This window comes from Amphiprion ocellaris, chromosome 18 (assembly GCF_022539595.1).
Source record: "Amphiprion ocellaris isolate individual 3 ecotype Okinawa chromosome 18, ASM2253959v1, whole genome shotgun sequence".
In the NCBI taxonomy this organism is placed as follows: Eukaryota; Metazoa; Chordata; class Actinopteri; family Pomacentridae; genus Amphiprion; species Amphiprion ocellaris.
The window spans coordinates 2,261,350-2,287,126 of NC_072783.1; the positions used below are offsets into that span (position 1 = coordinate 2,261,350).

At 38.6% G+C, this 25,777-nt stretch overlaps 1 protein-coding gene across 2 annotated transcripts in view; it reads right to left on the reverse strand.

Moving 5' to 3' along the window:
- Positions 1–25,777, reverse strand: part of wnk4a (WNK lysine deficient protein kinase 4a) — a 67,064-nt gene that overhangs the window by 11,195 nt on the left and 30,092 nt on the right. Inside the window, exons 5-15 of one of the 2 annotated variants that reach the window (XM_055004172.1) lie at positions 21,962–22,050; positions 21,601–21,820; positions 19,578–19,923; positions 17,823–17,974; positions 16,187–16,260; positions 14,054–14,189; positions 12,967–13,083; positions 9,592–9,765; positions 5,203–5,257; positions 4,094–4,225; positions 1,353–2,173 (exon numbers count right to left, since the gene is read on the reverse strand). In XM_055004172.1, coding sequence (XP_054860147.1) covers positions 1,353–2,173; positions 4,094–4,225; positions 5,203–5,257; positions 9,592–9,765; positions 12,967–13,083; positions 14,054–14,189; positions 16,187–16,260; positions 17,823–17,974; positions 19,578–19,923; positions 21,601–21,820; positions 21,962–22,050 — 2,316 coding nt within the window. The remainder of the gene's footprint in view (positions 1–1,352; positions 2,174–4,093; positions 4,226–5,202; positions 5,258–9,591; positions 9,766–12,966; positions 13,084–14,053; positions 14,190–16,186; positions 16,261–17,822; positions 17,975–19,577; positions 19,924–21,600; positions 21,821–21,961; positions 22,051–25,777) is intronic. The other variant, XM_055004173.1, reaches the window with a different exon arrangement.

Here is a 25,777-nt window from a genome sequence, read left to right on the forward strand (position 1 = left end):
GGCTGACTGGACACGTGTGGTCCAATTTAAACTCAGTTCCTTTGTAATTGTCTTTCTAAAAGTGTTTAACAGCACAGCAGGCCACCAACTTAGTTTCTGTGCTGCTGATAACTCTTACCAAATGCTGGCTTACATAATATTATCCTAAGTAGTTCCATGCACTGTAGTAAACAGAAATTGGATTTGGAAAGAAAAACAGAGCAATTGTGTTGAGTGTTTTCTGTAGATTCCCTCATAGCTACAGAAAATCAAATAAAAAACACTTCTGAGAATCTCAGTTTCTTTCTGCTAACTTATGAATTGTCTTTTAATCCATAAAATGTCAGATAATTCTAAAAAATGCCTGTTAAAATTCCCCAGGTTACACATTGATATGTTCAGTCGGTTCTCTAAAACCTGTATTTGACTTTAAAATAGAGAAAAGAGGCAAGAATTTGACATCAAGAAACTAGGAGAATGTTGAACACGTCTACTAAACCCCAAAACCCACCAGAGGTTATTAGAGGGATGTTATCTTCAAAATGAGCCAAAATGGCAACATTTATCAGAACCAAAAACTGTAAAAACAAAAAAAAACCAGACAAAGAAAACCCCTCTTGTACTACTTATCGGTATCTGTGCACAGAAGCCTCACCAATCTAAGCTAAAAATCACTTTATTTATTCAAAAAATTGCCAAAAGTAAACCATTTGCTCAAACCACATTCTTTAAAAAAAATTAAAATTCTGCACTCCTTGGAGCAAATGCGAAGCCATAAATGACTCAGCTGCAAGGAACAGTGACGTAACAAAAATTCTGAGACTTTTCAGGTGAACTGGGCTGAACTGCAGGCAGTGTTTACACTGAGCTGACAGAAGAAAAGTATGTAAACAAATAAATGTAAGTAGCATAGTAGTACTAAGTAAACTATGTAGGTTCAACATTTTTCTTGTATTGGTAACATCTGTGGACACCTGGAAAAAAATGTTTTGCAGGTTGATTTCAGGTTTTTAAAAGTTTTGTAAAGGAATTTATCAAAGATTTTTCATTTTTGTTCATGTTTTTTTTAATAATTTATGACATTCTATATTTGTCACGCTGCACAAAAGACACTTCTGAGCTCTTTCTACTTCTGTCCATGGTTGTCTTGTTTCCACAGAGGTGCAGGACTTTATAATGTAGTGAAAATGAGCCCACAGTGAATAAAAATGTGACAATAAAACACCCAGAAACTACTTGGAGTTCATAGAGTTCATAAATGAATATTAATCCAAATTGCTGATTAACATTCTATTGACAGATTTCTAACACAACACGGCTTTGAAGGAATCTCAGCAGATAGAATCCCTGAGATAAAACTAACGAGCACTCACAGTGTTTTCTGGGCTCTCTGAAGGTGACGGGGAAAGATCTGACGAGGAGCTTGAAATGGAGACGTCTGATCTGGGAGCAGCCTGAGCTGGAGCCTGTGCCGGGTATGGAGCTGAGTAACTGTGGTCCTGGTTGGTCCTCCTGGGGGAACCGGGGAGTCCAGCCGGCTCCGAAGGTTCTGGAGGAGCCAGCGGAGGAGTGGAGGGCATGGAGGGTGGAGAGACGTGAGGCGGCCACTGTGGATGAGCGCTCTGGTGGAAAGCGTCCATCTGATGTTCGGGGCCGTGGTAGACGCCGCCTGCCGCCGGGTAAGAGACCTCTACTGGAGGAGTCTGGTAGTGCTGGGGGTAGACGGACGGGTAGCCTGACTGAGGGTTCATGGGGCTGGGCAGCTGGGGGTGAAAACCTGGAAATGAGGGCATCACCTGTGTGGACAGGCTGGTGGGAGGGATGAAAGACTGGGCCATGCTCATAGCCATGGAGATCACATTAGCCAAGGAAAACAGGGGCTGTGTGTGGGGGGGCCACATGTTGGGATGCTGAGGGGCAGGTGGGGACATGGTAACACTCTCACTGCTAACGGGGCTGGGAGTTTCATTCTTAGGACTGGGGGAGCCGGGGGCCGGGGAGGGAACAGAAGGGAAGGTGGGGTTACTGGCTACACGTGTGAGGGGAGGATGGATCCCTGCTGGCTTCGATGAACCCGGAGAGCCCGGATATGGGAACGGGAAGTGAGTGTGGCCCATAAAGGGCAAGTGGTAGTGCTGGTGGTGGGGCAGGAGGGATGCAGGGTGGTGGTGCTGCTGGTAATGGAGGGGAGAACCTAGAAAACAGACAGAAAACTGTTTTAAAAAGAGGTTTATAGTCAGTTATCCTGAACTTAAAGTCTCTTAGTGTCTCCTTTTAATTTCTGCATGCAAACGTAGTTTTAACCCTCCTGTTATCCTCATTTATGGGCACCAAAAATAATTGTTCCCTTGTCTGAAAAAAATCCAAAAATTCAGCAAAAAAAATTTATTTAAAAAAAATTTTGCTAAATCTTCAAGAAAAAAATTCCAAAATTTCCTTAAAAATTTCCCTTAAAAGTTTTATTTTTAAAAAAAAAAATCCCCAAATTTGGCAAGATAATAATACTACTACTACTACTACTACTACTACTACTACTACTACTACTACTACTAATAATAATAATAATAATAATAATAATAATAATAATAATAATAATAATAATAATAATAATAAATAAATAAATAAATAAATAAATATATAAATAAATAAAAATTGTAAATATTTTCAAAAAATGAATAAAAATCTTCCAAAAAATATCTAAAGTGATTCCATATATATCAGTAAAAGTTCTAATATTTTCTTTAAAAGTTCTAATATTTTCTTTAAGAACATTTGGAAAAAAAATCTACCAAAATCCAGCGAAATTCGCTGGATTTTGGTTGAAAAACATTTTTTTTTTACATTGCTTTTTTTCCACAAAAAAATGTTCGAAAATTTCCCAAAAATGTTGAAAATGTGGAAGTTTTCACTGTGAAAATATATTTTTTTCCACATTTTCAAACTTTAAAACGGGTCAATTTGACCCGCAGGACGACACGAGGGTTAAATTTCACAGCTGCAGTGGAATCTTGGACACAGTTTGACCCAGAAAGACAAGTTGGTTCTTCCTGACTCTTCAGGGTTTCATCACCCAATCCTTCCTTCAACTTCCTGCTAAGACATACACCATGTGGAGCAAAAATCTTTCCCGTAGTTACAAATAAAGGGTTTCCATGGTGAACCGAGACGTTTTGTTTAAAGCAGCATCCGACTGTAATTGCGTTTGTAAGCTGAAGCAGTTCCACACCGGGCTTAGATGGCTGCGAGGGATTTAGCATCAATGGATGGAGGAGGGAGGCTTCTACGTGGAGCTTAAATGGAACACACGTGTGCGCCAGCTTTCTGGGTCTGATTGTGAGATTAAAGAAATCAGGATTTCTACATCGCTCCTCCAGGGAGAGTTGAGGACGCCAACATCCTCGCCCCATCCATTGATTTGACATTTGCTTCAACAATGGCTCCACAGTCATAAACCACACCTCCTGTTGCTGATGATGCAAACCAGCCTCTACTTTTTCCACGCTGACGGAAACATAGGTTAAGCAACACTCTGTAATGGTGGCCGGCGGCCAAGCAGCATTGCGAAAGCAGTCATGCAGTGGACACCCAGCAGAGAAGAGACCAAGACAAGAGGGAGACAGGATGTTCAGATGGCAGCTGAGGCTGACATTGGGGGCATATGAAGGAGATGTGTTCTTCAAAATGCCCCTCCTGTGGGGAGGGAGACTTTGACGTGGGAGGAGACTTTCTTGGAAATTCTGCAGGAGTTTGTGCTGGCAAACAGATGTTGCTGACTATCGCAGCAGTGGAGAAATCTCATGCTTTACAGCGACACCATTCACAGCTCCCTCAAAACCAGAAAGCGCCCTTCAGGTGAGGTAATTACCCAAGAGGCCCTGCTGCAAGGCAGACACAGACGAAGGCTTTGAGGTGTGGGGATGGCGGATGGCGCCATGTGAATGTCTGAACAATACCAAGACAGGGCCCTGAAGAGGGGAGGGAGGGGGGTTTATGAGGTAGCTGAGCTTTGCTTCGACTTATTCTCTGCCAACAGGACTGTAACAATTTTTCAGAGTGCTGAAACAGTAAACAATGCTGGGTCTCTTCACGCAGGACCAGAGGGAGGGCTATTTACCTGGGGCGTTGTGGAAAGACTGTGAGCGTATTAGAGGTCGCCCAGGTGAAGTAATGTCTGCATTGAAGACCTCTCCATTGGGGCATGGGGGAGAACCACGTACCCCTACGCTTGGGTTAGCCCCACTGTAGTCTAAGACAAGACACACCATGCATGAGTGGACGCCCGTGCACACGTGATCGCACACACATGCACAGGAAAAAAAAGAAGCAAGTTAATCTGACATGCTGTGAGAACAACAGTCTTTATGCAGTTTGAACACTTCACTTAACCCTCATGTCATCCTGCAGGTCAAAATTGACCCATTTTAAAGTTTGAAAATGTGGGAAAAAAATATTTTCAAAGTGAAACATTTTCAACATTTTTGGGAAATCTTTGAACATTTTTTGGTGGAAAAAAAGAAATGTTAAAAATCAACCAAAATCCAGTGAATTTTGCTGGATTTTGGTTGATTTTTTGTGAATGTTTTACTGATATATATGGAATCACTTTAGATATTTTTAGGATTTTTTGGAAGATTTTTACTCTTTTTTTGAAAATATTTACAAGAATTTTCTTGCCAAATTTGGGGGATTTTTTTAAAATAAAACTTTTAAGGGAAACTTTTAAGGAATTATTGGAATTTTCTTCCTGAAGGTTTTGCAAATTTTCAGAAATTTGGGGAATTTTTTTGCTGAATTTTTGGATTTTTTCGGACAAGGAAACAATATTTTTTGGTGCCTGTAAATGCAGACAGCAGGAGGGTTAAGAACATTCACAAAAAAAAATCAACCAAAATCCAGTGAAATTCACTGGTTGATTTTTATGTGAATGTTCTTAAGAAACGTTTTTAACATTTCTTTTTTTCCACAAAAAATGTTCAAAGATTTCCCAAAAATATTGAAAATGTGGACATCAGAAGTTTCACTATGAAAATATATATTTCTTTCCACATTTTCAAACTTTAAACCGGGTCAATTTTGACCCGCAGCACGACATGAGGGTCAATGTAACCAATCAAATCAAAGTCCTGGGAGGTTATTTCAGGTTCACATTCCTATCATTTTTAATATCCCTCAGCATCGAATTATCCTGTAATGGATGAATTAACTTCATCACATGGGACTTACCAGGCAGAGAGGAGGACGAATGAGTCCGAGGCAGGGTGTGACTGTGCAGATTAGGCTGTAAAAAAGAAGACATTTGATTAAACTCAGTCCTTCATTCAATTTACTGTTGACAAAAATGTTGAAGGGTTCGATTATGCAACGTCGCCTCGTATCTGAAGACGTCCTCATGATTCAGCTGCAGCGCAAAGTTACACAACAGGTCTAATCATCGACACTAATAGGTGGTTAGAGTCCACACCGGAGAGTTCATCGTTAAACCAGAACTCCACATTTAATGTCCATAAAGTTGGAGGAATTCTAAGACATCAAGTTAATGCAGTGTTGCACAATACATCTTTATCAGCATCAACACTGCAAGGTGCAAATGCGTCGCATCGCAGTCAAGTCACATCATGCTGGAACTTTTGTTGCTGCTTGGCACAAAGAGAAAACTGGCACATTTTTCATGATGAATTCAAGAGAAAACTGTGTAATTGAAGATAATTTACTCAGATTTGAGGGTTCATTTTTTGAGTTTGCTGACATGCAGGCTCCACATGTGCACAGATAAATGAGCAAGAAACAGAAATAAAACACGTCAGATCTGAACGCCATCCAAAGCAAAATCTATTTCGGCTGCCTTTCCAGGTGTTACAATACATGAAAAACAAACTGCTTTTTAACAAATGATGTATTTTTGATGCAGATGCACTCCTACAAAATCACCTCAATCATTCTAGAATAAACACTTCTATCTAAATTCAAGCCATCTGGTGAAAATTCCTGTTTTTTTCTTCACCCTCATGTCGTCCTGCAGGTCAAAATTGACCCGTTTTAAAGTTTGAAAATGTGGAAAAAAAATATTTATTTTCACAGTGAAACTTCTGATGTCCACATTTTCAACATTTTTGGGAAATCTTTGAACATTTTTTGGTGAAAAAAAGAAATATTAAATATGTTTCTTAAGAACATACCCAAAAAAATCAACCAAAATCCAGCAAATTTCGCTGAATTTTGGTTTGATTTTTATATATGGAATCACTTTAGATATTTTTAGGAATTTTTTTGGAAGATTTTTACTCATTTTTTGAAAATATTTACAAGAATTTTCTTGCCAAATTTGAGGGATTTTTTTAAAATAAAACTTTAAGGGGAAACCTTTAAGGAATTATTAGAATTTTCTTCCTGAAGGTTTTGAAATTTTCAGAAATCTGCGGAACTTTTTTGCTGAGTTTTTGGATTTCTTTCAGACAAAGAAACAATATTTTTGTGGGTGCCCATCAGTGAAGACAACAGGAGGGTTATTATTACAGAAACGAGAAACATCACAAATTTCATTTTTTTCCCACTATTGTGCAGCACAAGTCAAGCTTTCCATAATGCTTGCACGCAACTTATTTCCATCTTTGATTAGATGCCTCTGCAACATCTTTCAAACTTTAGGTCTCTGTTACTAATGCAGGATTTGTGTAATAATCTTGAGCCAAAGCTATAACACCCAGCTGACGTCTGTAATATTCTCAGATTTGAAAATTCTTCCCCAAAACCTCAGAAGTCCTACTGCCGTTTTCACAGTCTGTGCTGTAGCTCCTCATAAGCTGCTGCTGACGTGTGAAATCCATGTAATGACCCTCTAAGCCGCCGCTGAAACACCGGGCGATGCAGGCGACCCCGAGACCTGACCTCACCTATATATGACTTGTCGGTGTCGTACAACATGTATTAGAGCCACAATAAAGTTTTCTATTCTCTTTTAATGCAAAAACGGCTGTAAAGACTTTGCAAAAAAGCTGTTTCCATAATAAATCCCAGGTTATTAACTGGTCAATATAAATATTACTGAGTCCTTGTGTATTTTATACAAGCGATATTTTATGAGGAGACTTTTAACCTCCATAATCTGGATAATTGGCTGCTCTAATCCAACTGGAAAACCTGAGAGGTGGAGGAGTGTTCATTTTTCTCGGCTGAAGGGATGGAAGTGAAGGTTTGTCACTTTGCTGGTTAATCCACCACTCAGGTACAGAATTAAATATCTCATCAACTTTTAGATGGAAGTTTACACATATTCATGATTCCCAAAGGATGAATCATAAAGAATGTGTTTCCACTGGAGCCACCAGCAGGTCAGAGTTTTCCATTCTCCTGTGAAATGTCTCAACAGCTACTTGATGGCTCCCAGATTGTGTTTCCTGATGATTTCTGTCGATTAAATCATCCCCCCATGACTGTGATGAGGATTAAGTGGTGTATAGATGATGGATGGATGGATGGATGGATGGATGGATGGATGGATGGATGGATGGATGGATGGATATTTTCATTTTGTAGGCATAAACTTCAGATTGGAGGAGATTTCATATAGTTTTGTGTAATTTATTTGCCTTCATTATTCATGTTTGTACATTTATTAATAAGCATCTTTTATTGTGATTACATTAAAATTACTACTTGCATACCTTGATAAATAGGTAAAGTGGTTAAATTCAAATACACCTCCATTATGATGATCTTTATTAAGAATAGGTCATTAAATTTCATGAATTATTAGTGATATCTGCTGAAATTAAACATTTTACTGTAATAAATTTGTCACCCAGTTCTATTTGCAGCATAAAAACAAACTCCGTATGGACGTGAGCCTCGTCTTTGCTTTGTTTTCAGAGCTAATTAGCAAACGTTAGTTGTGCTAATACACTAAACTAGCAAGGTAAACGGTGCGTCTGCCTGAGATCAGCAGGTCTTGTTAGCATTGAGCATGTTAATCTTCGTGTCGTCCTGCAGGTCAAATCGACCCGTTTTAAAGTTGGTAAATGTGGAAAAAAAATCTATTTTCACAGTGAAACTTCTGATGTCCACATTTTCAATATTTTTGGGAAATCTTTGAACATTTTTTGGTGGGAAAAAAGAAATGTTAAAAATGTTTCTTAAGAACATTCACAAAAAAAATCAACCAAAATCCAGCGAATTTTGCTTGTTTCGATTTTTATGTGAACGTTCTTAAAGAAAATATTAGAAGTTTCACTGATATATATGGAATCACTTTAGATATTTTTAGGATTTTTTTTAGAAGATTTTTACTAATTTTTTGAAAATATTTACAAGAATTTTCTTGCCAAATTTGGGGTATTTTTTTTTTTAAATAAAACTTTTAAAGGAAGCTGTTAAGGAATTATAGGATTTTTCTTCGTAAGGGGTTTGCAAATTTTCAGAAATTTGGGTAATATTTTTGCTGATTTTATGGATTTTTTTCAGACAAGGAAACAATATTTGTTGTGCCTGTAAATGAGGACAACAGGAGGGTTAACTTGCTTACGTTAGCGTTTATCTGAGCAGAGGCCCAGCTGCCAGAGAGATTCTTTGTCCTGCTCTTCCAGCGGTGGGTGAAGAAAACTAGGAACAGCTGGAGAAGCTTTCCAGGGATTCAAGCTCCATTTATAGAATTTATTAATAGAATCTCAGAATTACAAAAGCCAGAACAGAGGTGCTGCAGACAGATGAGTCTCTGGGCCTGTCAGTGTCCTCCTGGGTTAACTAAACTTTCTGTAAGGAAAGACAATCATCAGGTGTTGGAGTGAAGCCAGAGGAGGTTTGTTCGATGTGTTTCACCGTAATTATGCAGCCAGCGGGTTGGAAACAAGGAGGTAGATGTCTGGCACGGGAGGTTTTCTGCTCTAACTGCTCTCTTTCCCCACACATTCTCCTTTTCTCCATCATGTATGAATATCTCCTTTCGTATTTACGAGTGGGCACGGGAAGATTTTGTTCTTTGTATTCGACCAAGTGGAAGAACAGACGCTCCTTTTCCCGAAGCAGACGAACTGTATCTGATTAGGCATTAGCTCATATCTTGTACAGGATGGCACTGCTCTTAACAGCTCTTTTTTTCCTGGAAGTTCATTTTATGGCTTCACAGAAACCTTGATTCATAAAAGCCTAATACATCCAAGCATAAATTATTTTACCAATGCACTGTGGGCAGATATGCTGGAAAGTTCATTATGTTGTAAGCACTGGAAAGGATTTGTGGTTGTGGGAACAAATAAAAGTGAAAAAAGGAGACACAGGACTTTATGGGTTTTATGACATTAGCGCTTTTAGTAACATTATGTTCTAAGTGAAAGCTCCGTCTCTGGTGGCTCTGAGGACACTTAACCTTCAGTCTTTAAGGGCAGGTCTTAGAGGGACTGTGGACGGACAGGGAAGCACTCTGATGAGATTCCCTTTATTACCAGTGTAGGAAGCAGCACAGCTTTCCATCTGCGGTCCGTCTCAGATAAGCACAGCTAGGCTCACTGTAGCTGGTGTTATTTATGGCGATCAGACAGAAACACACAGGTACAGGCTACTTCCTTTGTTCTCAGCTAACGAAGCTGCAGTGACGATTACTAGAAAGAAGCTGCTGCTGACCTGAGAGGAAGACAAGGAGTTAACGCCGCCGTGGAACACCGGCTGGGCCAATCGGTGTCCGCCGGAGTGGACCGGCTGGTCTTTGGTCATCAGAGCCTCGGCCCGTTTGATTATATCACCCATACGGTGGATGAAACCCTCCTTCTCTGAGGGCAGGATGAACTCATTGTGCACCTAGAAGACAAGAGGACACATTAGGATGGATGGATGTATGGATGTATGGATGTATGGATGGATGGATGGATGGATGGACGGACGGACGGATGGATGGATGGATGGACGGATGGATGGATAGATAGATAGATGGATAGATGATAGATAAAAATTCAAGATGTATTATTTTTAATTATGACATTTTTTCATTTTTTTATTTCATTATTTATTTTTTATTACTACTATTAGCATTATTATTATTATAAAAATAAACATAATAAAAAAGGAAATAATAATTACTATTATTATCTTTTTATATTTTTTCTTTTTATATTTAACATTATTACGTTACTATTATTAGAGTTATTATTATTTTACTTTTTATTGCTAGCTTTAAGATTATTATTATTATTATTATTATTATTATTATTATTATTATTATTATTACAATTATTATTACTAGCATTTTTATTATTAGGAGTAGTAGTATTTTATAATTTTATTTTTTATTGCTAGCTTTAAGATTATTATATAATAATAATAATAAGAAGAAAAAGAATTATTATTATTATTACTATTATTATTATTATTATTGGCATTATTATTATCGCTATTATTATTAATATTATTGGCATTATCATTATGAATATTTTTTTGCTTTTTTCTTCTTTTATTGTTAGCATTACCATTACTATTATTACTAGCATTTTTATCATTATTGTTATTATTATTATCAATATTAGCATTAAAATGTACTATATATATCAAAAGAAAATCTACTAATATTGCAGAAAGTTAAGAGTTATGTTGTGATGCATCAACTGGTAATACCAACATGTTATTGTTGTTTAAATTGGAGAAAGTTGGATCTACGTCATACAAATTTGGTTGGTTAATCGTATTTTAAAAATGCAGAAAATTTTAGAATTATATCTGCAAAAATAATTACGTGTCTCATAGAAATAAATAAGAGCAAAAAGGAAAATATTTAATGAAAATGCTGTAAAGTACAAGTTTAAAGTTGCAGAAAACAAAACCTGAAAGTGCTTTAAACCTGTACTTAATTATAGTTTACCATTGTAAAAGGAGAATAGAAGCTTTCAAAGTGCATTTCTAAAAGATTCACATGTCTTCTTGTGTGTCCATCCCTGAAACTGAACCACCCACCTACCTCCAGCTAATGCTTATTCTCAGGGAAAAACACACCTTACGTGAAATCCACAATACGGCAGTTTGTTTACGGGAGGTTTTGCATATTCATGCAGTTTTGAGCGTTGCTGTGAATTGTGGGTCGGGGCATGGTGATCTTTTCCTGTCAGCGTGGCATAATTCAGCTCGTTTAAAAACCTTTACTGAGAACCACGGGGCAGCTGCAATGCCAAGCGCCCCTGCTGCGCCAAGACACAGTAAACAAAAGCCCACTGTGTTGGAGGGAACGAAACGGTACATTCAGTGAACACAAAGTGCTGCTGCCTCATCACGCCTCCTTCACACAGCCTCATGTCTGCACAACGACTACACAATCCTCTAATAGAGACAGCAACAGGAGGGATGAAGCTGCTTACCTGCGTCACTCACTTCTCTATAAGTTAGATATATTATCAGCAAGAGCAAAGACTGGCAAACAAAAAGCCTGCTAACTGGAAGAGGATGAATCATGTGTACGTCCAGCTGAGACAGAGGAATCTGCTAAACTTATCAGCTGACAGACTCAATATATTTGTTTGTTTCTGTACTAATTGCAGAACGTTCTGGGAGTAAATCAGTTATTTATCTCATTTAAATGATTATTAACCCTCCTGTTGTCCTCATTTATGGGCACCAAAAAATATTGTTTTACTTGTCTGAAAAAAATCAAAAAAATCAGCAAAAAAATTCACCAAATTTCTGAAAATTTGCAAAACCTTCAGGAAGAAAATTCCAATAATTCCTTAAGTTTCCCCTAAAAGTTTTATTTTTTAAAAAAATCCCCCAAATTTGGCAAGAAAATTCTAGTAAATATTTTTTAAAAATGAGTAAAAATCTTCCAGAAAAATCCTAAATATATCTAAAGTGATTCCATATATATCAGTAAAACTTCTAACATTTTCTTTAAGAACATTCACATAAAAATCAACCAAAATCCAGCAAATTATGTGAATGTTCTTAAGAAACATTTTTAACATTTCTTTTTTTTCCACCCAAAAGTTTTTAAAGATTTCCCAAAAATGTTGAAAATGTGGACATCAGAAGTTTCACTGTGAATTTTTTTTTTCCCCCACATTTTCAAACTTTAAAACGGATCAATCTGACCCACAGGACGACATGAGGGTTAAAACCAGTGCGTCTGACGTCCAGAAAAAGTTTCATAAGACGACTTAAACTCTCTGAAACAGCCAAGCAGTTTTTTGGGTGTTTTTCTGTCGCATTTTTCCTCAGTGTCGTCTCATTTTTCACTGCAATATAAAGTCCTGCACCCCTATAGAAACATAACAATCATTGCAAGAAGTTATGATGTCATAAATCATAAAAAAGAAAAGACAAAAGCTGATTTTTTTTTTTAAATTTCTGATTCATTTTACAAATAAAACTGGAATTAACACATGCAACATATTTCTAATTTCTCTACAGCTGCTTCCAATACCTGAACAAAGGCAACTTGACATATTGTACATATTTTACTACTTGTCTCCTGCCTCCTCTTTAAAAATACAGCCTGCAGTTCAACCAAATTCAGCTGAAAAGTCCCTGAATTTTGGTGTTGCAACTGTTTCCTGAAGCTGAGCTAAAAGTCACTTTAAGGTTGCAACAAGAAGTGAAGAATTTTTAGTTTTTCGCAAAATCTAATTAGAAGACACTGTTTATTTTTAGCAGATTTTTAAATGATACATGAAGAATTAAGTCATTATAAAGAAATATCACAATTTGAAGGTCAGATTTGGCCACAGATGAGTAGTTCAATGACTATTAAAAAGTTGAAAATCCAGTGACTTTTGTGTTGACAGTTCCTGGCTCACATTGATGGGATCATTTTGTCATTTTTGTTAAGACAGCGTGTTTTCAAAACTTGCTGACGGGTTTTAAGTTCAGAGGTTAAAGTTATAGAGTTCAAACTGCTGCCTCTTCTGAAATGAAGCACATTTTTTAGGTCGATTTGGTTCAATACAGTAAACAACTCTCCTGAAAACAAAGTCAATCTTATCGACATGTCATTTGTAGCTTATAACACCAGTATCGTCTCACCATGACAGCGGCGATGTCTTCTGGATTGTCTCCGTCCAGGTCGAACTTAAAAGTCACCATTTTGTCATTGTGCGTCTGCAGCTGGCACTCCACCACTCGGTCCACTTTATCAGAGAGCTGCAGAGACACCCAGGACAAATAATCACGAAAGGTGTCTATTTACCTGAGCAGAGCTAAGCATAGAGGAAACGATGTGTGTGAGTTCATGCTAAAATGCAACGTGTTTATGTCTGTTAACCCTCGTGTCGTCCTGCGGATCAAATTGACCCGTTTTAAAGTTTGAAAATGTGGAAAAAATATATATATTTTCACACTGAAACGTCTGATGTACACATTTTGAATATTTTGGGATTTTTTTGGGACATTTTTTGGTGGAAAAAAAGAAATGTTAAAAATGTTTCTTAAGAACATTCACAAAAAAATCAACCAAAATCCAACTAAATTTGTTGGATTTTTGTGAATGTTCTTTAGAAAATATTAGAAGTTTTACTGATATATATGGAATCACTTTAGATATTTTTAGGATTTTTTTGGGAAGATTCTTACTAATTTTTTGAAAATATTTACAAGAATTTTCTTGCCAAATTTGGGGGATTTTTTTAAAAAATAAAACTTTTAAGGAAACTTTTAAGGAATTATTGGAATTTTCTTCCTGAAGGTTTGCAAATTTTCAGAAATTTGTTGAATTTTTTTGCTAAATTTTTGGATTTTTTCAGACAAGGAAACAATATTTTTTGGTGCCTGTAAATGAGGACAACAGGAGGGTTAAATGTGTTGATCTTTGCACTCTGCACCTCGGTATGCACATGTGGTCACGTCTGATCTGTTGTTCTCTGCCGCCAGTCCAAACACGCTCATTAAAAGACCACAGAGTGTCTTGATCAGAAGAGTAATGTACTGCGGTTGCCGGGGAAATAACAGCGTGGCTACTGATAATGTTGCATAATCAGGGTGGAGCTTCACCGCTCGCTCATAAAGAAAATGCCTCCGCTAATTCAATAATTTAGTCCAGCTGATTTATTTGTTTATCATGTGGAAAAATGCATTTGCAGGGGTGTAATGAAATGAGACGTTTGATTTATTGTACCCCAGTGATGCGCAGCCGTGAGCGTGCTCTCCTCCTGAACAGCTTCCCAGCGGTTCGTCTCGCCGCCGTCTTCTCGCTCTTCTCTGATAGGCCCTCGTAGCCGTCGCTCAGACCAGAAGTCACATCGGAGGCGTAGCTGTGAGGGAATAAACCGGATATGCTATTGGTTAAAAAACACGCCACAACAAGCCGCTGAAGCATTAGCAATTTCAAAGTCAATTCATCATCAGCAACAGAAGTATAAAGGAGCCGAATATCCATCAGCCAAGCGACTATCTTGGCACCACACAAAATAATAAACAGCACTCCGGAGTGTCAAATAAAGTCTAGATGTGTTACAGTGGCGTGTCAACAGTCGACTTAAACAACACAGTTTAACTGGAGAATCTGGAGGAAGCATGTGATCTGTTGTATGTACACAATGAAGGAGCTTTCAGAGAACATGCAGCACATTTTATAAAAAGCTTCGGTTCAGCTAATTGCGTCTCCTGGGCTTTTTAGGATTGCTGCGGTCACAGACTCCCCTCCGTCCACCTCCCCGGCACAAACACAAACATTTACAGGCCTACTGGTTGGCAGCGTCCATCCGTCTCTATTTAAAAACCCTTCACCTCACGGGTAACTTTAGTTCACAGAAAAACCTCTCTGCACCTTCACACACTGAGAACGTGGAGAAAAAAATTGATCTGACATCCATGTTGATGTTGCAAACGGTTGCTCTCTTTGTAATTTCTGACATGCACATCTGCTCATCATAATCAAGGGCTTTTCTCAGAGGAATTAACCAACTGGGAGTACGTTTTGGCTCCTAAATGTTGCATGACTAAGTTGTTACGAAACACGACACTCAACCACTCTTGGCATTTCTTTCAATCCACCGTGAACGAGTCACATACTGTCAATTCTTGGAAATCACAGAAAACTGAAATGAGATGACTGTAAAAGACATTTTGACAGTCGCGCTGTTTGTTCTAAAATGGTAATTTGGTACAGAATATATTACTTTATCTTAAACATATTGGTCAATTTGCAACATTAATCTTATTTCTCTATTGGAAAGCACTTTTGCTCATACAAAAGAAGACAAAACAGCAACAAAAACAAGACAAAATATTACAAAAATAAGACATAAAACTACAAAAGAACAATGAACAACATAGTATTTTACTTTATGATCAAAACGACAAAAGCCAGATTAAAAAAGACAAAAAATAACAAAAACAAGACAACATATTGCAAAACTGAGACACAAAAGGACAAAAAATGAGACAAACGACATGAAACAAAACAAAAAGATAAAAAATTAGACAAAAAAGTTACAAAGCGACAAAAAACTGGACAAACGACAAAAACGAGACAAAAAAACATAAATCGACAAAAGCAGCACACAAAACAAGGAATAAAAAAAGACAAAAACAACAAAAACAAGACAAAATACTATAAAAATGAGACACAAAATGACAAAAGAACAATGAACAATCTAGTATTTTACTTTATGATCAAAATAACTTGTCATGGTCTAGAAATGATTTTAAATTGAGGGCCGGATTGGACCCTCTGGAGGACCACTTTTGGGCCGCAGGCTGCATGTTGGACACCTAGATGAACCCCCCATCACTCACAGAGGACATTACATTGACTTACATCAATTATTCTAACCTTTACTGTACCTTCTACCACCTGCCTGACCCTAACATTTACCTAAATCTAACCTCAGCATGTCTACTTGCTTTTAGTCCCCATGAGGACCACATGTCCCCACAATGTGTATAAACCTGAGGTCCCCACAACATGAGTAATACCTGGACCACATACACGCTCCAACCTACTCGTCCTTAGTCTGCTCTCATGCTGAGAATAAAACCTCCCTCTCTAACATCCCACCAACATGGGGAACATGGCCTCCAACAACATCTCAGTTCATTCTGCCTCAGTGCAATAAAAACAGAGCTGTCGATTCGCCTCCAGCGTGTCGTCGCAGCACTGCAGATGTTGAGGAGGAGGAGTTACGACTGGAGGATGTTTCTACGAAATTCACATTGATTTTCAGGCGTCTGACTTCAAATGAAAGGGACTGCTGAGCTCTATTGTTCCCTGAATGGCTGTAAAAAGCTCAGCGTGAAGGACGTTTACCTGTCCACAGGGGAGTTGAAGCCACTCGGGGGTCCAGAGTTTCTATGTTCTATGTTGCTGGATACGGCGATACTCTGTGAATAGACAGAGATATGTGGTAAGATGCACATGGATACAGATTTGTCTAATTATTTGAAGATTAATAAGGTGTTTGATTTACTTATAATCAGTTATCTCAATTGAAATGATTAATACTTCTCAAGATATCATTGCTTTTGCCATAATGAAGCATCAATTTTGCGGCAATTTGTTTTGCCTTGACACATGTGTGAATGTTTTTAGCCATGCTAGTGGTTTGGCAATACAGGTGGTCCTTCCTTCTTTGTTGACAGGATGAATTTTTAAATTTTATATTAAAAATGTTTGATTTATGGTCAAATCACTGCAAAATTAAGGACATATCCAACGGTCTTAGCTGCGCTTTGTTTCTGGAGCCAATTAGTTGATGTGTTAGCATGCTTATATTAGCATTTGCTTAAAACACAGCAAATCAATTTGTAAAACAGATTGGCAAACATTTAACATCAGTATTTAGCATAAAACAGAGCCAATCACCTACTAATTGCTGATGTGTTAGCATGCTAATATGCTACACTAAGTTGTAAATATTAGCATTTAGCATAAAACAGAACCAGTCACCTACTAATTAGGTGATGTGCTAGCATGCTAATATGCTAGCTCTAACAAGTTCTAAATATTAGAATTTAGCTTAAAACCAAGCCAACTGGTTCTTTAAAGAGATTGGTGAACATGAAACATTAGCATTTAGCATAAAACAGAGCCAATCACCTACTAATTAGCTTATGTGCTAGCATGCTAATATGCTAGCTCTCTCAAGTTTTTTAAAACTTGTTAGAGCTATAGCATTGGCTCTGTTTGAAGCTAAATGTTAATATTTATATTAGCCTTTAGTTTCAAACAGAGCCAATCGATTCGTACAACAGATTGGCGAACATTTAACATTAGTATTTAGCATAAAACAGAGCCAATCCCCTACTAATTAGCTGATGTGTTAGCCAATCACCTACTAATTAGCTGATGTGCTAGCATGCTAATATGCTAGCTCTAACAAGTTCTAAATATTAGCATTTAGCTTAAAACCAAGCCAATCGGTTTTTGAAATAGATTGGCAAACATTTAACATTAGCATTTAGCCTAAAACTGAGCCAACCATCAGCTAATTTGCTGATATGTTAGCATGCTGATATGCTATACAAAGTTGTAAACATTAGCATTTAGCTTAAAACATAACTGTACAGTGCAGTAATGCAGCCTCAGACAGTTGCTAGGCTAAAGACTCCTATAAATTCTATTTAAAATCAAAATTCCATCAAGGACATGACGAAAAACTGAAAAACAAATACAAATTCAATTTTTAAACTGACAACATGTCACAAGAAGATACACAAAACTCTAGTTAGTAATTCAGTGAGTAAATATTCCACTTTACTAATGAAAACTATCATTAAGGGGCTAAAAACTATACTCAGTATTTAGCATGTTCTACTATTCAATTAGCATGTAAGCACTGGGTTGGACATAGTAATGCTGCAAAACGATGCCTTATAAAGTCCTGAACGCCATCCTTCCCTGTAATCTCCCCTTTGACAGCCAGCTCCTGACTGAATTCACTCACCGAGGGGAAGCGGAGGGCCGGGATGGGGAGGCCGTTTACAGCCGGGGGGTTGCTGTGCGTGGTGGGAGGGGTGGCGGGCGCGTTGAAGCCGCCGGCCTCCAGCGGATCCTGCAGCCCGGAGGAGCTCAGATAGCCGTCCGTCTCGCAGTCAGCTGTTTCAACAAAGCACATAAAACCATGAGCATGTGACCGGCCCGACCAACTGACACAAACACAGAAACCCACGCATCTAGAGACCCCAAACTGAGCTGCACCGCACACATAAACAATAAAACTTCCAGGATTTCACTTCATACCAGCTCTGATCTGTGGATGTCTGACACGTTTTTAGCGTATTCTAAATATCTGGGTGGTTGTTTAAGAAGCTGTGAATTACAAAACTGAGAAATGCTCAATAACTACAGAACAGCATGTGCTTACAACAGAGAAAAGACTTACAGGGACTGAATAATTTAGTTCTCCACAGCTTCACATTTCAGTGCATCCCCCCCATGTGCTTTGGGTTCTGAACAGCTTTCCTGCTTAGTACAGTTGTGCAGCTAATGCAGTGAGAAGTCTTTGTTTTCAAAGGTTACGACCCAAAACAAGAGAGGTCAAAACTTTAACAGGTTCATTAGACATATATGTCACATTACAGTTGTAGTATGTAAGTTACTGAAGCACTGTACACTTAAGTATACTTTTGAGATACTTGTACATCAGTATTTATGTAAATTTATACTTCAACAACACTAAATTTCAAAAGGAGCTAGCTTAAATTCTAAATTTATAAAACATGATGCAATGTTATAGATTAAAGTGTCTGCAACATATACAATTTAGCTGCAACTTGACTGATTTTCAAAATAAAACGCTACAATAATTCTACATAGACTTTTACCTTTTACCCCGTGCTTTAAGTGTACTTTGTGATAAAACTGCACTCCTACTAACTGAAATTCTAAATACAAGACTTTAATTCCTAACAGTGTTTTTATTGTCGGGCACTGCTACTTTTATTTTGAAACATACTATACTGTACAAATGTATTTAGACGTTTTATAACGAACAAGCTTTGATTGTTGATTTTAACAGCATTTCTTTGTGCAAAACACTAGACTTTAACCCTCCTGTTGTCCTGCGGGTCAAAACTGACCCGTTGTAAAGTTTGAAAATGTGGAAAAGAAAAATATTTTCAAAGTGAAACTTCTGATGTCCACATTTTCAACACTTGTGGGAAATCTTTGAACATTTTTTGGTGGAAAAAAAGAAATGTTAAAAATGTTTCTTGAGAACATTCACATAAAAATCAACCAAAATCCAGCGAAATTCGCTGGATTTATGTGAATGTTCTTAAAGAAAATATTAGAAGTTTTACTGATATATATGGAATCACTTTAGATATTTTTAGGAAGATTTGTACTCATTTTTTGAAAATATTTACAAAAATTTTCTTGCCAAATTTGGGGGATTTTATTTTTTTTTTAAAGTAACATTTTTAAGGGAAACTTTTAAGGAATAATTGGAATTTTCTTCCTGAAGGTTTTGCAAATTTTCAGAAACTTGAGGATTTTTCTGCTGTATTGTTGGACTTTTTTCAGACAAGGAGACAATATTTTTTGGTGCCCATTAATGAAGACAACAGGAGGGTTAATGACCTGAGGCACTGCAAAGCTTCATGTTTCAATTAATTTGACAGTTGGCTATTTAATCAAAGCTTTTGAACTGCAAATATGCACATTTTCGTAGCACGAGATGTTTAATTCAGCAGCTCACAGTTTGCAGAAGACAGGCTGTTGTGGCGGACGTGGAAGTGCTGGTCGGCCTCGGGCTCCTCCGGCTCTGCGGGGTAGCTGGAGCTGACGCCGGAGTCCACAGAGCTGGTCACTGGGGACAGTATGGGGGCCGGAGGCGTCAGGGCCGGGGTCGGGGAATCTGCTGCCACGACATCGCCGGTTTTGGTCTCCAGTTCTTCTTCTATGGCCTCCTGCGCCTGCTTCTTCTTCCTCTCCTCCGCCTGCCGCCTCAGCTTGTCCCTCTGCCGCTTGATGGCCGTCACTCTGTCCCGTATGGCCTTGGCGACCAGCTTGAAGTCGGCCTCGCACACGAAGCCGAGCACGACCTGCATAACAACACACACAAGAGGTCAGGGCACAACATTATACATATGTGTGTAGGTGTGCTGGTGCAATATGTAGAAAACGTATGCAGGCCTGCTGTACTTCTTGACCCAAGCTGTGACATTTACAGTCAGTCCTTTCATAGCCCAAAACACACACAAACTGCATTCTTCTGTCATTTCAGCATCTAGAACGGCCTTTTATGACACTCAGTCCAGCAGAATGGGGCTGCTTCTCAACACATAGTCAGATTATAACAACAAATCATGTGTAATGTGTGGTCTAATTAGAAAAATTTACGAAATTTGAGCTTAAAATGGTGACATTCCATTCAAAACTTTACATGTGTCGTTTAAAATTTGCCCAAAAAATTGATCTGAACAAATTCAGTAAAAAACGAAAAATTCTAAGCTCCTTTGTGAAACTGTGAAGCTATTCGTGACTCAGCTGGGAGCAGCTGTCATGTGACAAAAATTCATGGACTTTTCAGCTGAACTGCAGGCTGTGTTTGCAATGACACAAACTGAAAATGTGACTAGTGATATATATGTGTGTGTGCTGGTGCAATATGTAGAAAATGAATGCAGGTTCGTTGCACTTCTGGACCCATTTACAGTCCAGTCCAGGACAAAAGCTTCAGCGCTAAATAACATTTGTTTTGCGAACCCGACACACACAAACTGCATTCTTCTGTCATTTTTAGCGTGTTGAACGGCCTTTTGTGACACCCGGTGCAGCACGGTGGGGCTGCCTCTCAACACTTAGTCAGATTACAGCCAATCGCCCGACTAGATGTCCCCTGCTGATACCAAATTTGATCTTGATGAAAACTACCACAAAGAGGTAAACAAGTAAGGAATTGTGGCTTGTATTTTCATTAAAAGTGACCTCTACGGAGGGGAGGGGGCTCTCGAGGACATAAGGGTCCGTTTCGTGACAAGCATGAGAGCCATTATATTATTAAAGACGTGACTTCGGCCGCTTCCTGAGACACGCTCTCACATTTCCATCCACTGATGATTAAATGCCGAGCCGTGACCTTGACACACTGTGCAAGGTGTTCCCGTTATGGGCCGCGGCGGGTTTCAATGCTTTCTGCTGTCGTAACGGAACCATAAAAGACACATAATGATGCCGAGGTGCATTAGCGAGCTGCTTTCACTGCATGGGGTCAAGTGTCACATCTGAAAGAGAAGCTTCTCTTTCAGTTATAATAATGACAAGCCCATAACAGGACCTCCAGATGATTAAATGTAAATCTGGATGTGCTTTTAAATAAAACATATCAATTACAACAACAGCAATATCATTGGAATTCAACACTGAAACTGTCTTTTAATTCAAAATTCAGCAACAAGAATTCCTGTCTTCTAACTATACTGCTGTTCCCTCACGGCCTTCAGATGAAGTAATTTATTCTGTGTGAAGGACTGAGGGGTTTAACTGTACTAAAACACGACGAGTTCATTCAGCTCCATATTCAGCTTCCCTACACAAACCCTATAAAAAGCTATTATCATAAATCAAGGGTTAGAATCCAGAGAACACATGGAGGAGGCCTGAAGCCGCCTCGATCTGCTGATCTGGGATCAATTACTCAATTTCCTCACTAATGGCTGCCACAAACTGGGTCAGAGCAGCAGTAAAGGTTGACTCATCGGGTCGTGTTGTCAGCCTACCATCTCCTGAGCCACCTCCTCAGGCACGTCTTTGTAGAGTTCAAAGAGGAACTCGATGGCGTTGTTGTCCTTGTACTTCCCGTGCAGCTTCTTGGTGTCGTCCATGCGCAGCCACAGCTTCAGGCCCGACTTCACCATGTCGTCCTCCTCCGCCAGCTCCACGTGCACGCCGTTGTTCTCCTGGAAGAAGGGGTGATCCAGGAGGTCCTGGATGGTGTACCTGCAGCAAGGGAAGGATAATATAAATAAATAAATAAAATAGAAATGGGGAAAAGTGCACTTTATAAATATTAAAATATCAGTTCTCTACACATTTTCTCATTGTGTTATTGTGGGTTAGTGTGTCTGCTTTGACTTTTACCTTTCATCCTTGTTCATGCGAATGCAGCCCTCAATGATCTCCTTGAGTTCTGGGACTTTGACTTTGTAGAAACTGTCGGGTTTAATGCCCTGTGAAAACAGTCAGAAGAGAATATTAGGTTTTATTTCCCCTGCAAGGCTTCATAGGTAATCATAAAAAATCACAGGAGGGTGTATTTTAAAGGATTTTAAGCAGAATAAGTGATGAGCAACCTTCCTTTATCCCACATTAGCAGTCAGAGCGTCGACACCACTCCCACCTGCACTGCATGTTAACGTAACCCTCCGCTTTGTGGCTTCTGCCTCCAGCCAGCATGACATTCGGCTCTGCGATCATGTCAACGCCAGTGGAGGACAATAACCGAGAGCTCATGTAAATGGAAAAAACCCAAGATGCAACACAATCCTCGGAGGGATTTTAATAACTCCAAACAGCTGCAGCTTCCATGTAGAGTTTAACTTGAAAATATTTAGGCAGGGTTTCTCCTTTAAAAGAAATAAGGGAGTTTTTCTAAATGCTATCATGAGAATGTACATAGATTACAGTAGCGCTCCAATCCCTGTAAAAACACTGATAAGGGAGGAAAAAACCCAAGGTCATTGGGCCTGCAGATACCCAAGCAACCTGATGATGTTGGGTCAAACACCCAAATAAGATTTAGCAGCGAACGGCCGACTGATACACTCTGTTATCGTATTCAGAGGCTGACATGTCACACAGTCGCTGCAGCTTTGTTTTGCTTCTCATGACTGCTTCCTCCTAAAGTGAGACAGCAGAGAGGACAAGATGTTTTTTTACTCAAGCAACAAGTGTGTTTTGTTTGTTTGTTTGTGTCATTTTTGTCCACTCAGACACAAATTAGATCGCCTCCTTCACTGCAATCACAGTAAATCTGCTGTCCTCGCTGTCCTCCGTGTGCACCTTGAGCATAAATCAGTTTTTCCTCGATCCAAATCTAATTTGTGACTCAGCTCCTTTCCTGTGGTGACAGAGGTCGAGATAAGATCTTAGGAAGCAAACCGGCGGCCCACTGACTTAATGTATTGTGTCACATTTTTAACATTGTGAAGAATGAAAGGATCAGTGTATCCCATACAAATCTGAAACAGATATTTTGCACAGATATGAGAATAAAACATAGATATGTCTTGTAAGTATATGGTATTCTTTGGGATAAATTATCAGTCCAGTGAGAGTAAGTACACTATACGACCAAAGACAGATAGAAAGCCCTGCACATGTTTTTAAATGCTATTTTACAGAGTTTTAGAACATTACGTTACGTTAAGAATCCCTGTATTTAACTTAAAACTCATTTAACTGCATATTCTGTTGTTTTAGTTTCTATCCGATGTGTAGATTAGTCACATTAGGATCCATGTATTAGATGTGAAACATCCAAAACAGTTATTTTGCACAGATAAAGACTAAAATTAGTTTATGTTTTGCTGGTAAAATGTGATATTCTTTGGCATAAATTTAATCCAAGTCTAGAAAGTACATTATATGGCCAAAAGCATGCAGAAAATCCCACAAACATGTTTTTAAGTGCTATTTTTTCCCAGTTTTATCACATTAGATTAAGTCAATAATCTTAATTCTGCAGCATACTTTCACTGAATTTAACACAATACTCATTTCACTGTATATTCTGTTCTTTATGTCTGTCTACAGTGTAGCTATAATGGTTAAATTAGTGACTTATTACAGCTAATTCATAATTCACACTGTGATTTAATAGATCATTTTGTTCATTTTGTACATATTACAATTACATTCCATCTATCTATATGCACCTTTGCCTCTGTTTGCACTGTATTCTACTGCATTTTACTAACCTGTGCACAATGGCATACATAAAATATGATTTACACACAGTAATAACTCAGTTCTATGTGTTTTTATTTGCACGATCCCATTCCCACACACCAGTGTCTCCCTGCACAAAGGCAGCGCCATGAATAAATGGTTTTGTCCTAGTTTGGTGTGGAAGAACTTGACACTTCTGGATGAACAGAAAGTGTAAACCAGGTCTCACAGTATCACCCAACATCAGCCTCACTGGTGCTCTTGTGTAACCAGGATCAAATCCCTGCAGCCCAACATTCGGTGGAGCAAAGGATGTCATAAGAGGACTTTAATGATGCAAAATAAGATGTTTATCTGTCACATATGGATGCAATGTTCAAATGTCTGCATACTTTTGGTTATATAATGTCTATGAGACAGCATTTTCCACTGTAAATGGGAAAATTCATCTAATTGCTTGATGTAAATCATATTATAAACAAGGCCAAGTCTGTAAACAGTTGTGACAAGAATCTTACGTGTTCTGCCTTTTCACATGTCAAGCTGCACTCTTTGGGCCTCTTTAACAGCAAATGACTTCAGGTAGAAGTGTGTCATTTAAACCTATGTAAGGTTTGTGGGTTAGTGCTGTGAAAAATATTACTGTCACGCCGTTAAACCGACACGTCAGCCGTCGTCCTTATAAAAGTAAAACATTAACAAATCACGAAAAGCACAGCTAACGTGAGGTGTTGATTTTTTTTTTCACATCTTGCCGCATGGCTAAGCTTCTCCGACTGCACACGGAACACGTCTGCACTCCTGTTTGTGGAGGAGCCAGACCCACTCTGACTTGTTGGCATTGTCGCTTTCTCGCTTTTCCAGCCTCCGTCACACGCTGTTTGCTTTGCATATGCGACACACAAGAAAGAAACAGGACTCTTTGTAGAGCAAAGAGTGAGACACACTTTCCAAAACATATAATTCTACCGTCGCCTGCCCGTGCCCACCGTGGCGTCATCGCTGCGCTCAGCGCCCAAGAACAGCTTGAAATACAGCAAGTTAAAGACGCTGCTGTAATGCTGCAGTCTTAACAATCAATACGTTCATGAAGTCCAGCTTTTTCTGAACGAAACTGCAAGGTATGACCTGAATGCAGCATTATTTTAGTGGATTCTGAGCTGGGATTCGACCCTAGATCTTCTAAGAGAACATGCTGAAGTCTTAAGAATCAATACTTTGATGGAGTCCAGCTTTTTCTGGACGAAACTGCCAGATATGGCCTGAATGCAACATTATTCAGGTGGATTCTGAGTTTTGATTCATCCCCAGATCTTCCATAACTTGAAATACTGCAACTTAAAGACGCTGCTTTAATGCTGCAGTCTTAAAAATCGATATGTTCATAAAGTCTCGCATTTTCTGGATGAAACTGCCAGATACCTTGGATTCGACCCTAGATATTCCAAGAGAACACGCTGCAATCTTAAAAATCAATGCTTTGATGAAGTCCAGCTTTTTCTGCATGCAGCTGTGTGATATGACCTGAATACAACAGGATTTAGTTGGATTCTGAGTTTTGATTCATCCTTAGATCTTACAGGAGAATAGCTTGAAATACACCAATTCAAAGACGCTGCAGTCTTAAAAATTACTGCTTTGATGAAGTCCCACTTGCCTTGGGTGAAACTGTCTGATATGGCCTGAATACAACATTATTTAAGTGGATCCTGAGCTGGGATTCGACCCTAGATCTTCCAGGAGAACATGCTGAAGTCGTAAAATCAATACTTTGATGAAGTTCAGCTTTTTCTGGATGAAATTGCCAGATATGACCTGAATACAGCATTATTTAGGTGAATTCTGACCTGGGATTCGTCCCTAGATCTGCGCGAAGAACATGCTGAAGTCGTAGAAATCAAGACGTTCATGAAGTCCCACTTTTTCTGGATCAAACTGCCAGATATGACCTGAATACAGCTTTATTTAGTTGGATTCTGAGTTTTGATTCATCCCCAGATCTTAAAG